This window comes from Strix aluco, chromosome 19 (genome assembly GCF_031877795.1).
Source record: "Strix aluco isolate bStrAlu1 chromosome 19, bStrAlu1.hap1, whole genome shotgun sequence".
Lineage (NCBI taxonomy): Eukaryota > Metazoa > Chordata > Aves > Strigiformes > Strigidae > Strix > Strix aluco.
Window position 1 is genome coordinate 10,042,855 of NC_133949.1, and position 24,729 is coordinate 10,067,583.

The 24,729-nt window shown below is 41.9% G+C and overlaps 1 protein-coding gene across 4 annotated transcripts in view; it reads left to right on the forward strand.

Annotated features, from left to right (window-relative positions):
* CRCP (CGRP receptor component) overlaps window positions 1–15,102 on the forward strand; it is a 33,621-nt gene extending 18,519 nt beyond the window's left edge. For all 4 annotated transcript variants that reach the window (XM_074845233.1, XM_074845236.1, XM_074845237.1 and 1 more), the window contains 2 exons: window positions 5,355–5,412; window positions 13,797–15,102. In XM_074845233.1, the coding sequence (XP_074701334.1) occupies window positions 5,355–5,412; window positions 13,797–13,934 (196 nt within the window). In that variant the 3' untranslated portion in view covers window positions 13,935–15,102. The remainder of the gene's footprint in view (window positions 1–5,354; window positions 5,413–13,796) is intronic.
* The last annotated feature ends 9,627 nt before the right edge of the window (window positions 15,103–24,729 follow it).

A 24,729-nucleotide genomic window follows, 5' to 3' on the forward strand; every position in this document is an offset into this window, starting at 1 on the left:
GCTTGTAAGCAAAAAGTCTTTTGAGAGGTGACTTTTTATTGTGTCCTGTATTTCTAGTCTTCAGGAAACATGAACAGTTTCACTAATTGATTGTTTTAGTCACGATGTGTAATTGGTTTTAATTTAGTTCTGTTTTTACTGGCTCTGCCAGCAATCTTTCTGTGATAAACATGATGGAGCTCTACCTGTTTTAAAATAGCTCTGGATAAATAAGATTTGCATTCTTTAGCACAGACATGATATGGCTTTGGCTATTTGATCCTTTTTATTTGGCTCTGAAGTTTTGTTGGCAACAAATTGCGAAAATACTACTTTGAAAAACAGGAATGTAAGAAAAATTTAGCTTATGTATTCTTTTGTAAAAGTCAAATAACATGTTTTGTCTGGAGATGTGGTAGAGCTGTAGGATTGGATTGGGATATGTCTTGTTGCAAAAGTGAAGAAAGGCTTGTTGGAAAAGGCTCTGATCTGAGAACCTTGTATAAAGTATGAATTCATTAAACAGTGAATGTAAAATCTATCTTTGTAAGTAGGGCTTTGGGAGGAGAGGAAAGTGTTTTACAAGTAGATCTCCTCATAGCTGTCCTGTGAGAGCTGAAAATGGTATCTCTGTTCTAGATGTCTGGAAACTGAGGCACTGACACATGCTTGGCCAGAGACCGTAAAGCAAATAACACTGAAAGCCAGGACCAGAGTGCCAGGTTCTGCACCTCGGTCAAGTGCCTCAGGCACAGAACCAGGCAGTTTCCTAGCTCTTGAGGAAAAACTGCTAAATCTTTTGTACACGTTCAGATGAATTGGCCAGATTTTTGTATGCTGACGGTGTTATTTAGTATTCTTTACCCAGCTCTGTTAGGACTTCTGCTTCCATGGAAGCCATGTCTTTCGCTACAGTTTTACAAGGGTGGGTTTTTTCTCTCACTGATTCCTTAAATGACTGCTCTCAATTTTAATTTTGGTCTAAAGGATTTCAGTACTTGTCTCCCATCAATATTAAGGTTTTATATTTGTCCTTTCATGACTTACGACAGTAGTAAAGGGCAGCAGTTATAAATACCTTATCTTTTTGACAATAAAGCAGCCAACAGTGGTGCTCTCAGTTCAGTGTTAAATTCAGCCATGCTCTTAATAGTCTCATGTTGTAAACATCAAGCTGACAAGTAGATATAAGTGATTAGCATGGGAAAACAAAGGAAGTGTATTCACTGCTTCCAACCAACGGAGACGTATTTGGCTTTCATCCTTGATTCTCCAAAACCAAAGCAATCTAATAAATCTGGGGAACCACACTAATTCTGATGCCTTTGTGTCATCTGTAAAATCACAATAGTTGGAATTTAAGACCAAACCCTGTGCTGCCAAGGGGTTGTTAACAGGAGAGGGAGGAAAAATGTAAACAGTATTCTGCAGGAGGGAAGAGAGAACATAGTCACTACAGTGGGAATTGCCTTTAAATAGTTTTATACTATAATTGATACAAAGGACCTTCTCCCCAGCATCCTCCTGTATTTTTGCAGCCTGGATGCACTTCACAGTTCATGAATACAAGGACAGATCCTCTTCAGGGCACTACAGAATCTCCAAGAGGAAAGAGGCAGTCTGGCCAGGGGTCATGACCACACAGTCCTTTTCAGCATTATTTAGTGGAGCCGTCAGTGACTATAGCAATATCTGCTGCAGTGTGCTCTCTCAAGGGCCTTTCCTTTTCTCCTCCCATGCCACATCTCTTCCCCATTCTTACACCTCCAAAACCCAATGCCTTTAAAGCAGTCACTGCTTAATTGTTCCCTTTCAGTCTTACTGTCTGTAAAATGGGAATAGTGATCCTTACTACTTCATACAAGACACACAAATAAGTGTGGGCAAGCTCAAGGAAGTGCTTTGATAATTGGTGTTTCTTAGAAAATGCTTTGAAACTATGGTTAAAATATTTGCTTTTGGAACGTATTTAGGCACCTTTTTTAAGGAGTAAGTTGATGGCCCTGCTTGGAGGGGCAGATGCTGATGTGCAGGTAGAACATCTACCTGTTCTTCAGTAAAAATAATATTTTAGCTGTGAAATCTGAAATAGATGTGAAGTCTGCCACACTTGTTGGCATTTATCCAGGTGCCAAATGTCACTTTATTGCAAACTTTTTCTGAAGACTGAGAAAAATCATCTGATGTAGTTCTGTAGAAGTAGAAAAGAAGATTAAAAGGATAGGATGGTACTCAAAATGTTTGTACTTGGTTTTTAAACAGACATTTTAGACGGTTCTGTGGTTGATTAAAATGGAGTTTTCTTCTTTTTTTCTCCTTTATAAAGTTTTAGTTCCTTATCCTCTTCTCCAATTTTGAAATTTAGAGAGGGAAGAAGTGGGTACATTTGTAATGTAAATGCAAGATGTTGAATTGTGTATGCTTTTTAATGGTAAATGAATATACAGGAGGATTTATTGGAGCTTTCTGTTATGAATTGTTAATATTTCACAAATGCTGCATTTAAAAAGTGTAAGCTTTTCTTTTGAAGTTGGAAGTCATGATTAGAATTATTTTCCAGCATTGTATAAAAATGATGGCAGAATGGCTCAGGGTCTAGATGGAACAATTAAAAACTTTTCATTTTTTGCATTTTGGTTTTGTCACCAGCAGGCTGGGTCTAAAACCAACAGTCAGTGCGTCATCTCTTTGAAGCTGTTTTCTGTTCTTTATGGCTGTGAATACACATCACAAAACTCTCTGGTATGATGAAGCTCAGTGTTTGGTATCAGCAGAGCTGTTGTCTTCACTGAGCCACAGTCTCCTGTAGTCCTGTTCCCATCATTAAGTCACTTGCAATCATGGACATTTTAGCTGAAGAGGGTCTGTTATATCATCCAATCTGTGGTAATACAGGATTTTTCCTTCAGGAGACATCAGCCAGGAAAATTTTATGCTAGTGCTGCTCGTTTGGTGGATAAATGAACAGCCTTATTCTCTTTGGGAGTCAGCTGCCTGCTGCATTAAGTAGTAAATTCAGTCTCTTGACATGTATATGTGTGTGTGCATGTACACACCAGAAAGGCTTCTCCTGAGGAGCATAAGCACCTTGATCTTTGACCGTGTACCGGTGCACATACATGAATGATTTAGAATTGAAGTGCCTGACAGTGTTATAAGCTGTTAGCTGGTGTTAGATTTCAAGGGTGGCCAGTGTGGGAGGCCGTTTGAAATGAGTCGGTATCTCTGAAGTATCTCCAGACACACAGACATTGACCTGTTGGTTGGAAATGCCTGCATGGGAGAGCTGGGGCTGTGAGTTACAGCATCTGTGTTCTCCTGAAAGCCACCCACAGGCCCAATAAACCAGGGGGAAACTCTTCAGAATTAGTTTAAATATGCATTAAAGATGCCCTTTAAATAATAATAAATTCCAAGCTTTAGTTCTTCCAAAATAGTAGTTCACTACTGTATCATAAACTGGAAGATGATGTATGTTAACTGTCACTTCAATGCATTAATGTGCATAAGAGGTGCTGCATAGACATAGATGGCTGCTAGGAGAGGCTGTTGTGTCAAGTAATAATCATTAAAGATTTTTTTTTTCCCCAAAAAATGTACATTCAAGTTCCTTTTACTCATTGTATGTGTTATACTTTAATTGTATGCTTTTCTTATAAAAGTGCATTTGTTACTGTTTCATATGCCCTTTTAAACATCTGTTGTATCTTTAGGAGTGTTGTATTATTGTGCTTTTCTGTTCTAAAACACAAAGATTGGCTCGGATCATTAGCCAGGCTGCTATTTAATGTTTTGAGCTTCTGAAATTAATGAAATATGCATTACTGGCATATGACAGCTGGTTTTTACTTTGTTTTCAGAATGATTTGTATTTAAGTAGGGTGTAAAATTAATAATTTTTGGCTGCAGAGCTATTGCCTACATGTTGTGGTTTGAATTTAATGAACACACTTGTTTGATCACATCTTCAAAAAAAAAAAAAAAAGATTTTTAAATGTCAATGAAATTTTCTCCCTCATACCCTTTCTTTTCTAATGATCCAAGTGTTTTAATGGATATTTGTGAGATCTTGTGATTTCTTGATGAAAAAGTAGAGCTCATAGTGTTTGGTTAAAATGAATCCAGCAAAGCAGTGATGCTGGGTGAGCTTAATGATGGTTCTGAATGTATCAGGGATTTTGCCACTGGCTTCAGTGGTGCTAAACTGTCTCCCAGAATAGTGAAGTGTTCTGTGTTTAAGTACCAACATCAGACAAGTTTTACTGACTTCTCCTTGTAGGCAGAGGAGAACGGAATTTGAACTATTAACAATACAGATGCGACATTGTTCATATCTAAAATCAAAACAAGAGACACTAATATTGATTGAAGTGCTTTTGTGCTTGAGGGCACAGGACTCCAAACCTGAACGCATAGATTTGCTTTCTGCTTACCTTAAAGTGTGGACAATCAGAAGTGTTTGAATTACTGCAAATTAATGAATTACCACTTGTCTTTTAAACCACAATAAGTGACCATACCTTTACAACTCAGGCACAAATTGAGGGCAGTGGTGGGTTTTTGGCCATTTTCTATATTTATTGCTACCTTGCTGCTCATGGTCATGCCAGTCTTTGTGGAACTGTGCAGTGAATCAAGTCAAAAACAATCTAGGAAAAGAGGTTGGTTATCTTTACAGCCCAGCTCAGTCCCCCACCTGGTTTGCTGCATGGTACCCAACAGTTGTAGAAACACAACAGAAAGGTAGATTTGTATGGGAACAGAGATGAAGATAGAATCTTTTCCCGAAGATATATGTGTAAAATATGGCCTCAGCTCACTCTAATAATGTATGAAAAAATGCACTGGCTTGAACCATGTGGGTTGCAGACAGTACATGTGATGAGTGGTTTCAAGCTGATTTTTTTTTTTTTTTTTTAACTTCTCGTTTGCAATGGACTAAAAGAATAAACAAGTTATTGCTATTTGGCTGATGGATTGTAACTTCTTAGGTATGATAATTATTCTTGTGGTTGTGTGTTCATAGCAAAGGAGTCTGTGATCTTTGAGTTGTTTGGCATTTCTGTACGGCGTTTAACAAAGCAGCAGTGCATGTTAGTTAATGCTTGTACAGTAATGATCTAAGGGTCTCTACCTTGCCATCTTAGAGTAGAGGTGGCAACAGCAGTATGTCTAAACACACAAGAAAGTACTGTATTTAAAATACCCAAATTATCATGGTGATTAGACACCGCTGCAAACCCAGTGAGAATTATTCTTGGCAGTGGTGTTTCATCCCTAAGTTAACAGGAATGTATTTGCATCTTACCAGTCATTTGAGGTGATCCTCAGATTATATAGTAATGTGGATTGTTTTACGCTTTGCTTTTAAACAGGGCAGAAAAGCTTCAGTTGCTTAACCACAGGCCTGTGACGGCAGTTGAAATACAGCTGGTAAGTAACAATACTCCAGACTGCTTGAAGCTTAAATGAAACCAGCTTTAACCTTGAAGATCAATTGAATAATTGCTTTCTCATGGTCAGTGATTGAATGTATCCCTTTATGCACATCTTTACATTCATGGTTTGAAATCGGCTCTGCTTCCTCTCTGAGACCTCCTTAGAGACTTGCCCATCTTTCTCTCAGACAGATTCTCCACCTCTGTTTGCTTCAGTGTCACATATTGAAAATGTCCAACGCAGTCATTAAAGGTTAGTTACACTATTGCATCTAAGAATATATTTAACCTGAGTCTTTTTGCTGCTGCTCTGTAATCAAGTACTTCACTTTTTGACAGCTGTGATGACACGGTTGTTTTGATGGCAGGGTTTTAGGTTATAGTGAAACCAAACACGCTAAAAAGGAATGAGTAATGACTGATACAGAATTTTGAGCAGTGGTGCAGAGTGAGAAATGGATATAAACAGACTTTCTGATGGAAAGTAGCCATTGTCTATCTGTTAAGCATAATTCTGATGTAAAGAGGGATTGTCACTAAATAGATGGTTATATTCTCTGAAGTGTCTCCTTAGGAATACAAAATCCTGTGGTAATAGAGATTATTATAATAAGGATATTATTTTAAAAAAGATCTCTTACATTAAGAACATCTGTTTACAATCGTATCCTGAAACCAAACTGTGTAGTAACAGGATTGTATTTTGCTGCAAAAAAGAGACTGGTTAAAGAGGTACCAGTAGGACTATTTTTCCTTTGTAGCCAAGGAGTAGACATTACAGTGCTGAAGGCGTCTCGTAAAAGAATGCTTCTAGCTGAATTAATACTGTGTTTTGTGATTGAAGAGATCAGTGTCAATCATCAACCCAACCAAAAGCATTAAAGTCTTTATGAGTTTTGCTTAGGAATTTAGTCACAGGCGATGATGTAGAGCCTGTCTCATATCTTTGTTAGCTTCATGTCTTACACACAGATTTACTGTATTCCCCTACAGACCACAGAAGGTCTTTTTCTTCCCTTTTTTTCTTTAAATGCAGTAATCTGCTGCTGCTTTCAGGTGACTGTGTGGTTTTATCTGTCTTTTCGCTCCTCCCCTTGTTGTCCTACCCAGTTCCTCATTATCTTACCTATCCATAAAATACTGAAAATAATTTTGCTCCTATGTCATATTTGAAGTCCAGGAGGCAAGTGTAAGAAATTTGCACCTTTATGTTAGAAGTCAGGTTTCTGTAGAGTGTCATACTTTAGATATTCCAAGGTTTGTAATGTCAAAGTTAGAGAAAACTCATTGCTAAAACTTACAGAATACAGATACGAGATTTGAGTTCAGTGTCGGTCCATTATTGCTATGTAACCCTTCTCTTATGATCAAAAGCAACTTGTGAAAAACATAATAATACATTTGGGGACTAGCCTGAATTTGTATTGTCATGAAAGTATTGGGGATGGAGTTACTTCTGTTCCATTGTGATACCCCTGTAATTCCAAGGAGGGGTTTCTCCAAAACTAGTATTACAGTAATCTAAGTTGACGGGATTGTTAACACTGTGTTAAATTAAGCCTCCCTAAAACTGAAGTTCATTTATTCTTTCATCAAAGCACATCAAGTCTTTGAGCTCAGTAGCTGCTAGGAAATTGCAGGCCGTTTTTGTTAGTGAAATACAGAGACTAGAAGCCATAGCAAGGAAATGATTTTACTGTTCAATTACTGTCTTGAATCATTTTGGGTTTTGGTGAGGACAGGGGAAAGAGACTGTAGCAGTGCAGCATCTTTGAACACAAAAAACCTCTGTCTTCCCTGAGCATCTCTGAGTATAAAATAATGCAGAGCAGCAGAGGCTGCCAGCATTTTCTTCGTTGATGTTGGTAGGGAGAAGATTACCCATACACAGATTTTATGCAAGCAGATCAATTCACTGCAGTCGATGGATGAGAGACAACCTATAGGGAGGTGAATACTAGGTCTAAAATTGCCCCAGTTCTCTTTCATTGCACTTGTCCCTGCCCCTCAAAAGCTTTTGGGTCACTCCTGGAATTGAATCAGATATAAATGATGATGAAAACTTCTGACCACTTCATATAATGTAGGCAAATCAATTTTATTTTTTAAAAAGCTTTAAACAAAATGCCAAACAAGCCATGTCTCAGTCTCTCGGTTTCTCAAATAGTTTTGATGTCTCAACTTTTACTCAGTGCTGCCTGTCCGTGGAGTGGAGTCAGATTTACCTGGTAGGCTTTTAACAGCTGATGTGAAAGGATAGTTATATTTACTACTGCTCGTTGCTTTTTTGCCTTTCCAGCTTTTTGTTTTTTTACTTTCCCTGTATAAAATTCCTTGTCTTTAGTTGTATGCAAACAATAATTTTGATAAAATTTAAGCTAAAAAGCAATTTTATGTTGTGATCTTCTGATCTCAAATTCTTTTTTAAGTCTTTATGCATAAATTGCTGTAATTGTTCATATTTGTCTTTTCCGAACTGTGTGCCAGGATTTATTTTCAAACAGCAATAGCAACAAAAGGAGCATGAAATTCTAATTCATATCCCACAGGGTAAAACACTGTACACATTGCAGTTATCTTGACCTCCTGTTTTAATCTTTAACATATGTTGTTCCTGGCACAGTGATTCACAAAGGAGGAAAAAAAAGACAGTGATGTTGATCTAACCATGACAGTGGCCCAGCTTTACTTAACGCTGAACATGATGGGTTTGAAGATTAAGCATCTTTTTTTCTAATGAACAAATTGCTCCACATTCTTCTCTCTGAATGGAAAAGTAGATTTTAATTCTGTGGTTTTGAAAACTAAATTTCCATCTCTGACAGCTTCGTACCTCGTGACATGTGCTCTGCATAACCAGCCTGGCAGATTCTTTTGTTGTTGAATAGAAAATAATAAAGTAAAGTATTCTTCTGGAAAATGGAAGATGTTGGAGGATTTAAACATTTTATTTTCTCAACAATATAGGTTGCTTCCCACTCTGCATACTTGGTTAATTACCTCTGAGGGACATTAATCCAATCATTCAGTCTTTATTTCTTTTTTATGTGCTTTTTTCTATTAGCATGTTGGTGCTGAACAATTTCAAATTACTGCTCAAAGGAGGAAATAGCAGTCATTTTCTCATAAAATATGTACCTCCTACACTGAAGTTAAATTATGTGCTTGATAGCTTTGGAAGTGATCAGAATCCCTATTTCCTTTTTTAATGTAGTTTAATGGCTATTTTTAAAATAGAATTCTTAGCTTATTATTCAAATAAACAACAGCTTTTAACACACAGGTTGTTCTGTTCTGTGATGCTGAGGTTTGTTACCCATCAAATATTACTTAGTCTTGAGAGAGTTTCTCGGTTCTTTCAGAACTTTTTAGGGTTCTTCAGTGTGGATTTATTTATTCTTCAACATTTGCAGTGTGTTGTCGTGTCTTAGGAGGCTAAATGAAATAAACATTAGCACTGAAAGCTTAAAAGAAGGACAGTGAGGGTGATGAAGTCTCTTATACTTTGCTTTTACTTGGGTAAGCAGAAAAGATAAGGTATGGTTATAATTAGGGAAAACACATTCCTAAACTGTGTCCTTGTTTCACCAAGTAAAAAAAAAAAAAATCTAGACAAGTATGCCTGTGTCTGTGTTCATATTTTGTGCTTACATGTGTACATGGCACTATGAACATACAGGTTTGCACATTTATTTTATGAATAAACATTTTAATCTTTTAAATTATCTTGATAGTCAGGCTAGCTGTTATTTTCTGATTTACCTTCTCGGTAAAGAAAATCTTTAAAAGCTTCTGAAAATTACTTTCTGCCATGAGAATTTATCAGCAGGTTTTAATGTGACTTACGGCTTAATGTAATCCTGTTATTATGTTCTGATTTGGTAATTGTGGTTGTTTTGTTCCTCTGAGAAATCCATACGTAGTGCTCAGTTTAAAAAAGCTACTGTTAAAATGTGCAGCTGGGAAGGGCTGCATGGTAGTAAAATATTCCACATGCACATTTGTTTAATAAGCACAGCTCTGGTTCCCAGTAGCAGTTATGTTACTGAGCAAGGCATCTGCCAGCGTTTTAATTCTGCAGTTGGCGAGCGATTTGTCTTTTTCATTCTCTTGTAGCAAGATTCAGTGATGGATGTTGGATGCATGTTTCATTTTGCTGTGTTAGAAAGCCAATGCAAAGGTGTATCTGGAGAGGCAGAACTGAACTGGCATCCGTTTTTTGATGTATTCTCCATTTAGTAAATGTTTGCCTAATTTTAAGCTTAAAATCTAGTTAAGCTAGTTGGACCTCTTGAGTACTTGGAATTAAGTCAAAACATAAGCTGTGGCTTAACAGTTATAGGTTCAAGGTGCTTAAGCAGGTGAAAAATTAGTTATTAGACTTGTAAATAAAGGTAGCATTGCTCTCAAAGGTGAGCAGTACTGTGTCTTCAGCTGCCTTCTGAATATTTTGTATATATTCCACAGTTCTGAAGATCTGGCTGTTTTTGTCAATACATTTATCACTAAACTAAGAAACAACTCTAGGTACTCAGGCTTGAAAAATATATAGTAGCTGCAGGGGGAACATGCCTCCCTCTTTTTTTTTTTTTTTTTTTTAAGCTGTAAGAATTTTATGCCAATTAAGTTACCAAATACAGTTTTCCTGCTTCCTTCCTTGATTCCTTCTTTGGTCAGCTTGTAGATTATATTTAGAGCATTAGCCTGGGGGGAAATGAAATGTGAAAATTGCTTACTGTATGAATATATTGTGATGAGAATTTTAAACTGTTAGTGGTTTGAGTCAGATAGAAGATATTGTTGAGGCCTGACTTGACTAAGTCGATTTTGACCACATAGTTGCATGTCATAGGAAATATGTAGTGTGTATATGTAGGAATTGCATTGATACACTATAACATTGGCTACAAAACCACTGTAGTTTATTTTGGGACGGTATAGACTTGAATGCTGAAAAGCAGTAGCAACTTGGGAATTGTTTATTACAAGAAGTAGCATAGCTGACATGCTTACTGCCTTTCTCTTGTGTTCGTTTCACGAAAAACCTTGCTCTCAGCCCTAAGAAGGAGACATGCTTGTCTTGCTGCACATCAGGGTGCTTTTTATCTATAAATTGTGTTACTATAACATTGTCCAATTCTGTTACTTGCACAAATCCCTGAATATTGAAAATGCACAGTTCAGCAGAGCTTTGGTTGATGATACCCTACACTTTGCACATGGCATCATCTGTGAGGATAATCTATTTCCATTTGGTGTGTGTGGCACTGCCAACATAAACATCTTATGTCATACACTTATTAAAAACACTCGCGTTTTTGTTTTCCTTAGTATAAAGTTTGCATTCCTGACTGCTTATGGTTTGAATCTCTTGCTTGAGCAGTTTCAGCCAAATGCGAGTTAGAGGTTAGCAAGGCTTTTTGATAAGATATTTTTTTCATGTATTGGTAAAATTCTTGCTGGAAAAGTAGGTACTTGAATAACAGTTGTTTCTTTTTGCCTCTGAGGCTTTTTCTTACATATAATTTCTCCTCTGAGCATCATAACATTATTTCCTAGTACTATCAGTAGCAAAGGTATTTTGTCTCATAGTTGTAAATCAGAAGACTGTGAACATCTGTTGAATCTAGAATAAGCCTCTGAGTGACCTTCTGTTTCCCTTGATATCTGTTTTCCTTTAGGACAGTTTCATTGCTCTCTGTGCTTCATTTTTGCATTTTTGCTTCTGGCATGCTGCTTTGCTGCTTCCTGATTGCTTATGTTTTCATAAGTTGCTGCTTAGGCTGTTTTCCTGAAAGGTGAAAAAAATTGACTTTTATAGCTTATGCTTTTGATCCTTTGAACTCTTGAATAGTATCACAGTGAAATAGCGCTGAAGCATCAGCTTGAATAATAACCTGTCCATCCTACCAAATGTAGATTTTTGTCTATCACTAGTTCCTGGTGTGGGAGCTGGCAATGGATGTGTGGCTTGGAGGCACCGAGAGGTGAGCCCTTGATGAGTTTTGCTGCAGTAGTTTACAGAATTACCACTTCCCTCTGGCAGAGACTACAGATCTGTCAGCAGAAGGGAATTTGGAGCTACATTACCCACTCCTCAGTGCAGTATCTGGCATCTTTCTTTAAAGATGCTTTTCTTAACAGTTTAATGAGACATCAGTTACAGCACCAAAGCATCTGAAACATGAGAGACTATTTTCTTTCATCAACTTTCTGGTAAAGTGTGATTTCTTAAACTGCCAGAGCAATCACCAGAGCTCATCTGTCACTGTCCCAAGTGGTATCTGCAGTTTGTCAGTCTTGCAGGCTTCCATGTTCAGCCAGTGCAAATGGCATCAGCCTGGTTGTTCGTACTGGGAGCTGGGACATTCCTCATTCAGCACTGAGGAGCACGTAAGAAGCAGTGATTAGTCACTCACATAAGTATATTCTGCCTTAAATGCAGAAGTCGAGAGGAGTTGATGCTTGATGCAAAAATCACTCTCTATTACCTGTTTAAGTTCTGATCAAATCCTTGTGTATAACTCTGGATACCTGAAGCAGGCACCTAAAGGAGAAAATGTTTGGAGAGGAAAGGGAAAGGAGATATATAGGGAAGGTTTAAAATTTAAATGGGGAACAAGGATGGACTTCATGTGATTCAATAAATCAAATTAAACTAGGCAAGGTGCCATTTGATCGAAAAGCAGTGAGATTATGAATGCGGGAGACATTGAGCACTGAGAGATAAATCATTCTGCCAGAAGTGATATTGCCTGTCCAAAGGATGTGGGCTTTTTCTTTGTATGGCTCCTGCTGCTATGGGCCTGTCACCTTTAAAATTCAATGTAACAGTAATTAATAACAATGTAATCCAGTCCAAAAACCAGCCTGATAATCCGCTACAAAATTTAATAGCATAGGTCATCTGTAGAGTAATGGCTTTGTCGGCAGTATTGGCAACAAAGAGTGTATGTACGCTCTGTAACATACCTTACTGTATAATGTTGATGCTCCGAGGTGTGCTAGTCAAGCTGCTGAGATGATCTCCTCTGAAATGCAGCCTAGCAGGCTATTATCACCACTTCAGTAGCTGCAGCAGTTGCTTACACAGAAGGGTAACGTTAGGAGGATTTTTAGTATATTTTAATGCATAGTGTATAGTATAGCAGCTGGCAGTAATGAGAGCCAGGGCTGTTTTTCAAGCCAGGGTCCTACAATAGTTCTTGAACTAACTGTACTTGGAAAGCCACTCCACAGAGAATTGCATCCTTTGATCAGGATGTCCCCAGAAACAGTCATTTGCAAATGGCCATTCGCTGTCTGCCTTTTGCTACATGAGTGGATTCTAGTGTGCTCGCTTTCCTCTCGTCAAGGGTCTGTGGATAATGGCTGATGAAAGATGATCAGATTGTGCAAAGAGGGCTCATAGGACATTGAAGGAAAAAAAAGTTAATTGAATATACCACTCTGCTTTTTAGAAGGCAAGATTCATCTGAATAGCTGACAATTTATAGCTAGAACTGATTAAACCTGTGTTGACTTGGAACCATAATTAATATAAATCACTGCTCTTCAAAGGACATTTTAAAGGACTTTGTATAAGAAAGAAAATCTCAAACCCCGCAATCCTAATTGGTTTCATTTGCGTTTGAAGAGTTCTTTTGGCTTGCTTTTCCAGTCCTCTGACAAGCTTTTCCTTTTAACAGCTGCCTATAAATTAGGGCAGTTGTTTTTAGGGGTAGCAGTGATGTAAGAGTTCCCACAGCTCCACAGTGAGAGTAGGTCCCTAATTAACCTTACGGAATTTTATTGTTGATTCATGACAGCATGTTTTGTGTTGCACAGAGCTTTTATATGCCTTTATATTCAGGAATCTCACAATCCAAGCAAATTCCAATGAAGTATAGCTGCTGTAGGATTAGGTGGCTTCTTTTATGGCCTGATTACTTATAGTCTAGGTGCTGGGTAAGATACCAAGGTTCAGGTAACTGCTCTCAGGTCATCTCATTTCAGTTCTCACGTGAAAGCACAGGAATTTAGGAATATAGGTCGGGAAGGTAGGTCTGCACATGAGCTAAATGAAAAGCCTTGCTCAGGATACTGGTGTGTAGGTTGAGAGGCGTTAGGAGAAAGCAGGGAGGAAAGCCTGTTCTGAGTGTGTTGTAAAGAAAGCAGGGTCTCATTGTGGAGTGCCAATTGTAGTGGATAACAATGGAGCTCTTCTTTCTTTTTTAAAATATTGCAAGAATTCCACTTTGTAAAATGCTTTTGTAATGAGCTGACTATGTCTTGCATCCACTGAGAATAGTATTTCCCAGTTAGTTGAGTCCTTCTGTGTGGAGCTGAGGAAGGAAGTATGGATTTAATGATTACAATAGATTGTTTTTTGACTTGCAGATGGTAGAAGAAAGCGAGGAAAGGCTAACAGAAGAGCAGATTGAGTCACTTCTCCAGACAGTCACCAGTATTCTTCCAGGGGATCCGGAAGAACAGCAGAGAGACTCGGCAATGGCAACCGAAGACAAAGGTGACTAAGCGTAGGAGGCATCTAGACCAAAGCTGGCAACAACGTCAGCAGAAGAAAATCAGCTAATATTTTTCTGTTTTTTACTTGATACCAGTTTAATCTTGTATTGGACATCATTGTAAAATATGTTACAATTTTTATTACTCAGAGGTGATGAGGGAAGCAATTGTTTACAAGAAAGCATGGAAAAGGACACTATTGTTTCAGCATTTTGTCATAAACAGGGATGGTAGTAACTGAGTTTGTAATGCAGCAGTCCAAGAAATTATGGGGCACAGAATCTGAAGCTTTTGTATTTTTTCCATTACCCATGTAACAGCTGTACATTTGAATAGGCTTATATATAGCTGGCAATGTTTTAATTATCACAGCAGTACTATAATTATAATTGCTTTCATATGCTTTTGAATTGCCCAACTGGTTTTCGGAATACAGTCTACAATACAAAGCCAACTTTTGGAGCTGTTTGTGAAAAGGGCTGTTTTCAGTGATCAGAACATAGAGTAATGTACAAGAACTGCTTGGAATCTGGCCAGATGATTTCAAGTAGGCTGTTGGCATCATGGAAATGAGAGGATCTGTTGGTAGGGTAAGTGTTCTCAAGGGTGTCTGACAGTCCGTACTTGATAAAAGAGAGATCCAGATCATCAGCTAAATCAACATATTGCCACTGAAATTAGCTGAGTTGGACTAGTTTACAGCAGTTGAGGCTCCAGACTCAAATGTTAAGGCTCTTAGTAATAGAAATGGAAGAACATTTAGGCATGAGGTGCGTATTTTCCCTTTGAACGTTTGTTCCAGTATTTTCCCGTTGAACGTTTGTTCCAGTATTTATATATCGTCAAGTCAGTCTTGTGAACATGCTGTCGACTGTGGAATAAATGAATGAGTCAACACTGAAGTGAAGTCCTAATCTGGTTTAGAAGAATGAGAATCAGTCCTGGTTGAAGCAGAATTTTCTGTGTACTGAGCTTTTGTCTGATTAAAAATTTCAGGATCAAGTATTTAATGTTGAAAGCATTGATGATTACAATGAATCATTTGTGTATATATACATATATATATGTAAAGGCATGAGTTACACATGGCACTGGTTTTATACTGTGACTGCAGACCATTCTTTTACAATTATAATGTGCTGGAAATAGAAATACAGTTTGAAGTATATCCTGGGAATTTTGAGGCTTATAGACAAGGTGTCAGACTTTGAATCAGAATATCTGACTTTTTTTTTTCCCCTGTTTCTGTCATGGCTTTATTTTGCATTTTTATGCAAAGAATTTAGGCTTTCTAAGCTTTAGTTGTGCCATATATGAAAGGGAGTGATAAGTTCCAGTGTCTGGGGGATTTACGATACACATTGTCATGGTATTTTAAGCTGCTTTGATGTCTGAAGAGAAAAGGAAATGATTGGAAAATATATTTGTTACCTCGCAAAGATAATTTATCTTACTAAATGCATTCAAGGCTGGAGGCTAAAGGTACGTTTTGACTGGGTAAGTGTAATATTAAGAGGGGGAAAGTCCTTGGTGGTTTTTGTGATACATCAATATATATTTTTTTTCTGTAAATGTGCAACAAAACAAGAGAGATAAGTAGATCATATTATGGAATGACATGCAGTTAATTTTAAAATTAGCATTTTTACTCTTAGCAGTCACGGGTGTTGTTTGACATGCTGTGGCCTTGGGCTGCAAGTGTTTACATTTTTATCTGTCTCTTTCTAAAATTAAGTTATTGAAGCATGTTTTAAACTTAGGAAAAGCAGATGGAACCAGATCGCAAGTGTCTTTAGCCAGCAAGAATATTTTAACAGAACTCTGAAGTTGGGTGTTCCATCTTGGGAATTGCTGATTTGTTATCGTAATGGATTTTTGCCAGCATCCATGTTGTCTTCTGTTGTATGCATATTGTACAAAGTACAAGAACTCGTTCAATTGCTATTATATTTAACCTTTTTATCAAAATTGATTCCAGATGGATACATATCTTAAACTTGTGCAAGTGCATGAATAACTTGTTCAGTCTCAGTTAAGATACGTAAACTATAATTTCCCTAAAAATGCAATACTGAGTAACATTTGAAGAGATCTGGGATTTTGACATCTGCATTACATCAAGAAATCACTTTTAAATCTACTGTCTGCGCTCTGGCTGTGTAAGCACAGGTGAGGAATTACTCTGGCTCTGAGAGCAGGTTTCACATTGTGTTGTTTACTCTCGGGTGTGTTCTTTGGAAACCCGAGACTCAGAAATGGTTTATGGAAAGCAAATGTCATCTTGCTTATGTGATACCATTTTTCCGGTGTCCTGTGTATTACATAAAAGATGTGCCTGTCTCCCAGGGCTGCTTTTTGTTTTCGTAACCACTTGGTTATCTAACACAATAAATGTACTCTGCTAGTTCTTTTGAAGGGGACAAGATGGCAGGAAGAGAGTGGCACTCTGATGCATCACGTGCATATTGAGTATTTAAAAGCATGGTCTGTAATTTTGAGAAGAAAAGGGCAGAGGACTCAGCCCTTTCTGAATATTTAAGAAGTGCATCTTCTTTTTAGCTTTCTAATTTCTTGCATGTTCCTCCCTTTTATTTTGTATCGGGGGGCTTTAGCTGATTGACAGCTCTGCTTAGGGCAGCTCTTGTGCTGTCAGCATCCCTCTGGGATAAATGGGGAATGAGCTGCCAGAATTTACCTGAGGTTTCAAGCTGTTTGTGAGGTGCTGGGGTTTTTCTTTTCATAAATTTAAGCCCAAGAATGACAGCTCTCTTTAGGATTGTTTGGCAGTCCTCTCTGGAGAAGTTTTATTAGCAAGAAGGTTTGTTTTATGGGAAGAGAAGGAGCTGTGACTCCTACCTGGCTGTGCTCTGGTGCTGGGAAAGGGAAATAAGTACATTGGAAACAGACGTCTGCAGGGAATTTTGTAGAAGATAGAGGAAATCCCTCCCGATGAGCTGAGCAGCTTTAGTGGTGGTCACGCCGTGGCAGGGCTGTGTATGAGGCTGTTGCCCATCACTGAGATGCAGAATTTGACAAGCTCTCCTTTTCTTGCAGGGAGCAAAATGCACTTTGTTTGTCTGTATTTGTGTGGCGGATTTACTAGATAAAGGTGTGTAGTCTGAATTAGAAAAAGCAAACCCAAAAAGTTTGGACTTCTGGTTTTCTTCCGAAACATGTCTTTAAACAACATTGAAGTAGTACATGGAAATAGCATTCAAGCCTAATGCATCAGTGTGCTGGAAGGGTTAAATAACATCTACAGAGTTTCTTGAGGTTTAAAAGTGTTTATACAAATGTTTATAAAAAGGTCCTGTCATAAACAGTTCTGTACATAACTTTTTCCTTACTAAAATCTCTACTGGTTGTAGACAGGCTATTGCTTTCAGTCATCCAAACCGGGCAGATTTACGCCGTTTGAGAGTCATGCCCTAAAATAATTAACCAGTCACATCAAGGTACGGTGTCGGGGTGGATGTCTGCAGCTGCTGTAATCCTAGCAGCCCTCTGAAACATGAAGAATAATTATACTGGACATATTTTTGAAACTGTCATACCTTAGAAGAAATAAAGTTAAGAAATTTAACCAGAACACAGCAGAGTTGTTGCAGACTGAAGTCAGGATGTGCCCTGGAGCAAATTCCTGCTGGTCCCAGAGCTGTCTTGGAGGCTGCGCTCGGAGGGAGCGGGGTGAGCTGCCGGCTGTGTAATTTGTACTTTGCTTTTCGTCCCATTGGAAATATGTGTTTCTCCCAACTGATAGTTGAAGGGGAAAGACCTGGTTGACCCTGCCTGAGTCAGGGGGGTTGGACTAGGTGATCTCCAGAGCTCCCGTCCAACCTCAGTGTTTCTGTCAGTGTGCTTTCCCTTCCTCCCGCTATGGACTTGGGATGTTTTTGTTTGCTCGCTCAGCACGGAGGCAAAGGCTGCTCTCATTAAGAGCTGAGACGCAGCAGATTGGGGGGTTCTCCCTTGTTCCCCTTTCCATCCATCCCTGGTGCAGCGTGGCCCCTTTGCAGGTGGGTGCCTGGGGCTCTGGCACAGTGCAAATACTTTATTTCTGGGATGCTGTTAAAGAGAGAAGGGGTCAGTCTTGCAAGGATCACAGCAGGATTTTGTGTTGTGCTTGCAGTTTCATCAGTTGCTTGGGGCTGAAATTGGAGTTCGTGGAGTTGCTCTGCATTATCAGTGTGTCCTGCCCATTGCAGCTATGATGGTGAGTTGAGTCTGTTCCAAAAAAGACTCCTCTGGTATGAAGGATGTGTCCCAGGATGCTGCTGGGATAAGATGGTGTTTCAGTGTGATCTTAACCACTTAAGTTTTCTCTTGGGTTTTGCTTAATGTTGCTCCACGGGACAAATTAATCTGTAGTGCCTCTCCACTGCCTTAAGTTTGGCCTGAAATACAGAACCATTCACTCATTCATGCTGGCTGTGGTCAGCCCCTCCGAGTCGAGCCACGGGTGAATTAACCCAGCCCAAACGGGGATTATTCTGGATCCTGGTTTTGAAACACACAAATTTTTCTGTATTGCATTTTCTATGACTAAACTTTTTATTGTGTCTGGATCTCGATTTTGAAATGCACAAGTTCTTCTGTATTGTATTTTCTATGACTAAACTTTTTATTGCCTTTGCCTCCCTGGGGTGGCAACTCTTTGCCATGGCAGTGTGCGAACAGCACGTTCTGTATCCCAGAAAATGCTTCGGTTTGCTTCCTAAGCATGAAATCTGCTTCCCTGAGTTTAGACACAGGCTTCAAAAGCGTTGGTCTCAAGTGGGAGCTACTGTTGTTCAAGTGACTCCTGAAATGCTTTGGGCTTTGGCAGGGGGGAGTCGGAGGAGCCTGTGTACACCTCGACCTGGCCAAGACGGGGCTTTTCCCACTTTCCTTTCTTCATTTTCCATCTGCTAGCCATAACCACCCTTTTCCAGCCTGTTCCTGGTACCAGCTCCCACAGCAAAGAGGATGCCAGGCTGTTTCAAAAGAGGTACTGCAGAAGGAGCATGAAGAAGATCTTTTGTGCCTGAAAACTTGCCTGGTTTTTTGCTATTGTGCCAGCTGGTCTAAATAACAGATAGTGTCTCGCCCCATGAGCTTTGCCTCACTGATAAAAACATCTGTGGTTATGAAATATCCCTGGTAATTGAGAAGGGCTCATGGAAATATCTCAGTTGACTCCTCTCCAGCGCAGGCAGGAGATGCTCGCTAGTTAACCACCCAGCAGGCAGCAGTAGCTGCCTCTTCGTGCTCTGACCCACAAAAATAAAACCTTACGTTTAAATCTGAGTGACAACTATTGTCCATTTAGGATGACACAGGGACTAGGCAGGCACTAATACTCAGCTCCTGCTGTTCCCTGAGGTCAGCTCTTTGTCCTTAGAGATTTATTTTCTTTCCTGCAGATGAGCAGTGCTGGGGTGGAAGATGTGGAGCGGGGAGCCGGCGTGGCAGGACGGGTGGTGGCTGTCCTGGCAGTGGGAGATGCCCGTGGATGGGTGCGTGGAGCAGCACGGGGTAGCGAGGTGCAGGTGGAGAGCAGACTGTGTCGCAGGGTCGGCATCGGCCACCTCGAGACTCTCCACTGGGTCTCCAACACCACCCAACCAGCAAAAGGAGAGGAGAGTTATATAGTGCCTTTGGAGCCCAACTCAGTCAGCAAATCCCAGCTCTGCCAGCAGCCTGTGGCCTTGGAGAAGTTGTTTCTCTTTTCTCTGCCTTGATTTCTTCTTCAGCCAAAGGCTGTTATTTTAGGAACCCTGAGGTGAGCGATCAGCCAGGGCAGGGGCAGGGCTGTCACCAGGAGTGCTGCCCAAGGGTTTGTTTAACATTTTTGTGCATCCTGACAGATAAAGGAGCCTTTTGGACTAACATCTAGGAGCTGCAGAGGCTGCAGCCCTCTGCTTTCCCAGCGCTTTGAGACTGCGTGGGTGTCCATGACGAGGTGCCGGGGCAGCTGCACCCACCTGTGACCGTGGTCCCGTCCTCCTGGACACAGGGGTGCCCGCCGTGCCTGCAGGCTCTGCTCCCAGCTGGGGCTGTCCCCTTCCTGCCGCAGTCCCGACGGGACCATGTACTTCTGTATCTGCGGTGAATGCTTGGAGGTCGTTCGTTACCGGGAGTCGAGTTAGGAATTTCATAGAGCAAGGAGTTGCCAGGTATCACAGCCTTGCGCCCCTGGGAATTACCCCACCACGAAGGCATGTTCTGCACGCGCTGCACATTGTTCCCGTCGCTTGTAGCAGAGGTAACGGGGAGCTGAACTGTGTGAAGAAATGACTTTCTAATGGAAACATCTGTGCTCTTGAATTAGGCACAAGATCAAGTCTGAGGATGGGGCTGAGCCATGAAGCCAAAGGAAAGCGTTCCCTTGTGGGTGGGCTGCCACGCCGTGTCCCCTTCAGCAGGGGAAAGTCATGCTTTTCAGAGACACAGATCATTTAATTTATTTAATGGCAATCAGAGGATCATGTTTTTGCAGGAAACCTAAACTACACAGGTTCCTCTTGTGTTTAAAACGCAATTGTGGGAGCAGATCCTGAGCTGGCGTACATGGACGTTGCTCTCCTGACCTCGGTGGTGTGACAGCAACGCGTGTCGGAGCACCCCGTGACTGAAGGACAACGTGGAGAGGGCAGCGCTTGGAGTTATCCCAGCAAGAGAATTTGCAAAGGGTGACTTGGGGACACCAAAACTGGCCTTTGCCACTGCATCGGTGAGGTGTTGGTGTTGATAGGGAAGACCTAATTTGTATCTTAAAGTGAATGCCACATTAGAGCTGGTGTTGGGGATATGGGCAGGGACATGGAAGAGCAGGGCAGGGAACAGGCGGCTGGAAAGCCCCCAAGAGATGAAGGAGTGGTGAGTACCAAACTGAGCATCGTACCTCTTCCTTGCCTGTGAGAGTGGTACCTTCATCTGGGCTGTGAGATCCTGCCCTAAGGACACTGGTTCCTTAGTTAGCTTGGTAACCCAACACTCCCCACACCACGATGTGAGATCAGGGACCGGGATCCCTGTTCCCCGTGAGATCCTGTAAAAGGGGAGAGGGGTTGGGTCAAGGCAGACAGGGAACTGGTGGTCCTTGGGATATTAAAGCTCTTTAAAATATTTCAACAGCAGCTTGCATGCATCCAACCCCCCCTTACACACCCCCAGACGAGCCCAGAGAATTCTCTAAAGAAGGCCAAAGTACCTTTTAAAACCATGAATGATATTTTATAACCTTCCCAGAGAGAGGAAGGTCACGTTAGCCCCCTTTCCAAAGGGCTGCTGTGGAGGCGCAGTTTGGGATCCGGCCAGTGTCCTGGAGGGAGTCGATGGCAGTGTTGTTTAGGTTGGAGCTGCTGAAGACGTTGACAGAGAAAATATTTTCTGTTCCCACAGAAAGAAAGCATGCTGCAAAGTTTTTATTGAGCAAAAACTTGTGCTGAAAAAATCAGAGCTGTGGCCAAAGCACAACTAAAGTGCAGCGAGCACTTAGGAAACATTTGTTAAGCCCCAAGAACTTTGCTTGCCACGAGCAAGAGTGTCCCTGCACATGTTGCTTAAATTAATTTCCCTCTGCATTAAGGATCTTTATTTTATTAACTTTAATGTTTATAAAAACAACCATCAAAGGTAGCTGAGATGCTGTTAAACTTTAAAGATAATTAAAATAAAGCCAGCCTGAGAACCAGCCAAACAGGGTGAGAGAACATCTGAAAAAAGATGGGAAAGCCAAAAAATCATCAGGAAGGACTTGATGCAAATAGCAAAGCTGGGAAAGGAGCTGCTGGGAGGGCCTGGGGATGCTGCAAATAGCCTGGTAGGAGTTGCAGCTGTGCTGGCTGGTACATGGGGGACTAAAGAGCACCCTCCAAACAGCTCTCGCAGCATCTCTGCCACATCCAGCCTCTGGAGACAGATGGGTGATGCTTCAGGGGAGCACCCAGCCAGCGGTGGAGGCCCGGGGCGAGGCAGTGCCTGGGTGCAGGAGGGTGGCGGTGGTGGCACCGGTGCCTTCGGTCACCTCAGATGAGCTTCAGCACTGAGCGCGAGGGCTCACTGTGCTGCTGTGGTTTAAAGCCCTTGTTTGTGAATCCCACTCCTTGTCCGCCTTGTAAGAGGCAGCTTCCCCACCCAACCCGCTGTGTGCAATTAGTGTTTGGCCCCATCAGGCTCCTGCTCGGTGCCCTGCCGAGCTGCAAGAGAAAAGCTGGCAGGAATCACCCGGCCCTTTTCTTTTATGGGGCCAGGCAGAAACTTCATTGTTCATTTTAAAGAAAAAAAAAAAAAAAGAAAAAACCCCACCAAACCCATCTGTTTTCTTGAAAAGCCCTCCACCTCTCACCACAGAAAGTCACAGATGCCCCAGCCACACGCGGCCACAGGATGGTGATGAGTCAGGGCAGCAGTGAGGCCGTGGAGTGGGGCTTTAATCAGGGATATCAGCGCAGGGGGGACAGGTATGAGCTCAAACCATCAGTCCCAGCTGGAAATGAGTAGCCGGGCATCTTCACCACTGCTTTGCTCGGTGTTGGGTTGCTGCAGCACATTGGGGACCTGGTATCTTTGTGATTCTGCAGCAGGATGATTCTTCCTGCCAGGTTTGCTCTTTATGCACTGGCTGGCTTTTTCCTCTTTAAAGATACAGAATTAAAATACACATCAGCTGCTGCTCCTGGAGCTCGGGGTGTTTTTGCATCTCCTCTGGAGCATTTGCTCTGCTGTGCTCTCAGGGTGGAGGAGCCAGGGGAGGAGCAGTCTCTCGCTGGGCCTCAGTCTCTGACCCCTGCATTGCTTATGTGAAATTAAGGATAAAGGCTTGCTTTCCCCAGAGATTTGCTAGCCCAGAGGTTTCCATGACGGGTCAGGGTGCTGGACGGGGTCAGCCATACCCTGAGTGGGTGATGCCTCTATTAACCCAACATATCCCCCAGGGGTGGGCTGTGGGGTCTGCAGGGCATCGGGGGCAGAGAAGGGCACGTTAAGCCTGAGATTAAACCCGCTGCCCCAGTGATGAGCTGTGCTCTGGCCAAGGAGAGCTCTGCCCATCCACAACCCCTGTGCCACCCTCAAGACTCCTCCAGGATAAACGAACCCCTTCACCCCAAGCACTTGCCCTTCACTCATCTGCATCAAAACTGGTGGCTACCTCGGGGTGGCAGAGCCAGCCCAGCTCCCTGACCTTGCGTCTCACCCCACGTCGGTCCCTGGGGCTCCTCCATCATGGGATGTCGTTCCAGGGAGCAAATCCCTTTTGTTACAGACCAGACACTGTCGAGAAAAAGGCATCCAAAAATAGAAAGTCTGAGCTGTTGAAATGATCCAGCTCAGCAGTGAGCATGTGGGGGGGTGTTCTCCCAGCTCTTCCCGCACTTTATATATGCGTGTATATATATAGTGAAAGTTAACCCCTGGAGACATGCTAAAGGCTTTAAAAATGTGCTCACTTGGACTAGAGATATTTTTGCCAGGTCTAAAAGGACCTTCAAGTTTTTTGCTCTCTGTGCTGCCTGCCCGTCAAGGAGGGAGGGCATCAGCCAAGATGAACCCAGGGGTTTTTTATCGGTGGCTGTGGTTCAAGCATCTGCTCTTGCACTGGGCCAAGAGGGCTCGTTGCCTGATTCATGTTGCTCTTTTTTTGTTAATGAGATGTGTTCAGTTATCTGACTGCCCCAGGATGGAACAGCAATACACAGCAATACACAGTGAGCTCTGAAATGTCACGGGTGGGCAGAAAGCAGGTGGGGTTTGGGGGAAACGCGCAGGACAAGCCCCTTGATGCCTCGGCAAATGGCATCCCAGTCCCCATCCTGATGCGCTGGGCACCTGGTGGCCCTTGTCCTATGGGGGAAGTGGTTGGTGCCTCCACAACGTGCCTCCCAGGCACTTCGCTGAGCCCTGTGCCCCCATCCCAGGCCGGCTCCGGACCAGCCCCTTCCCAGCCTCACCAGCTTCAGCATTAAATTTCACAGAATCACAGAATCATCCAGGTTGGAAAAGACCTTGAAGATCATCTAGTCCAACCATTAACCTAACACTGTCAGATATTTCAATCCTCTGCATATCATTTCAAGATACGATTGCTTTTTTTTATACTCTTCAAATTCATCTGCAAAAGGGGTTTTTTTGCTTTTTGTATTGTTCATTGACTTCCTTATAAAATGCTGTGGCAAGGCAGCGCTGAAGACTTCCTCAGCGTGCAGCAGCAGGAGGGTGGCTGTGAGGGAGGGAAAAGGAAGTGCAGAAAACACCCACTCGAAACCTAACAGGATCCAACCCAGCTTCCTCCCAGCAGGTTTGCTCCTTCATCACCCCACAAAGTCCATAAAACCCCCCAAATGCTGCTATTCCCACTTGCCCACACCGCAGCATCCGTGAGCGGGCTGGGGGTGGAAACGGGCTGCTTCAGGCCAATTTAAACATTTTCCCTTTTCCTGTGCAATGTCCTGCCCCCAGGCGTGGGCTCAGCAGAAAGCTGCCTCTTTCCCAGACCTGTGGGGCTGCTCCGAGTGGGACAGGACCCCCTGCCCGTGTGTCACCGCCTCGGGTGAGACCCCAGTGGTTGAAGCAACAGGAGAAGGCGGCTCAAACGCTGTGGGTGTTGCACTGGAAATGGCCCTAAAATGCTTCTGGTGCTCCAGAAAGCTGGTAGAGGGCATCTGTGTGTAACTCATCCCTGTGTGGTGCTGGGGTTGTCTCATCCATGCTGGGTGCCTGCAGTGGGATCGTTGCTTCTCCATTTTGGAATCCACCAGGTTTGGTGGGATGAGATGGGGTAAGCAGCATACGAGTGTCCAATGTTATTCTGGTGAAATGTGAT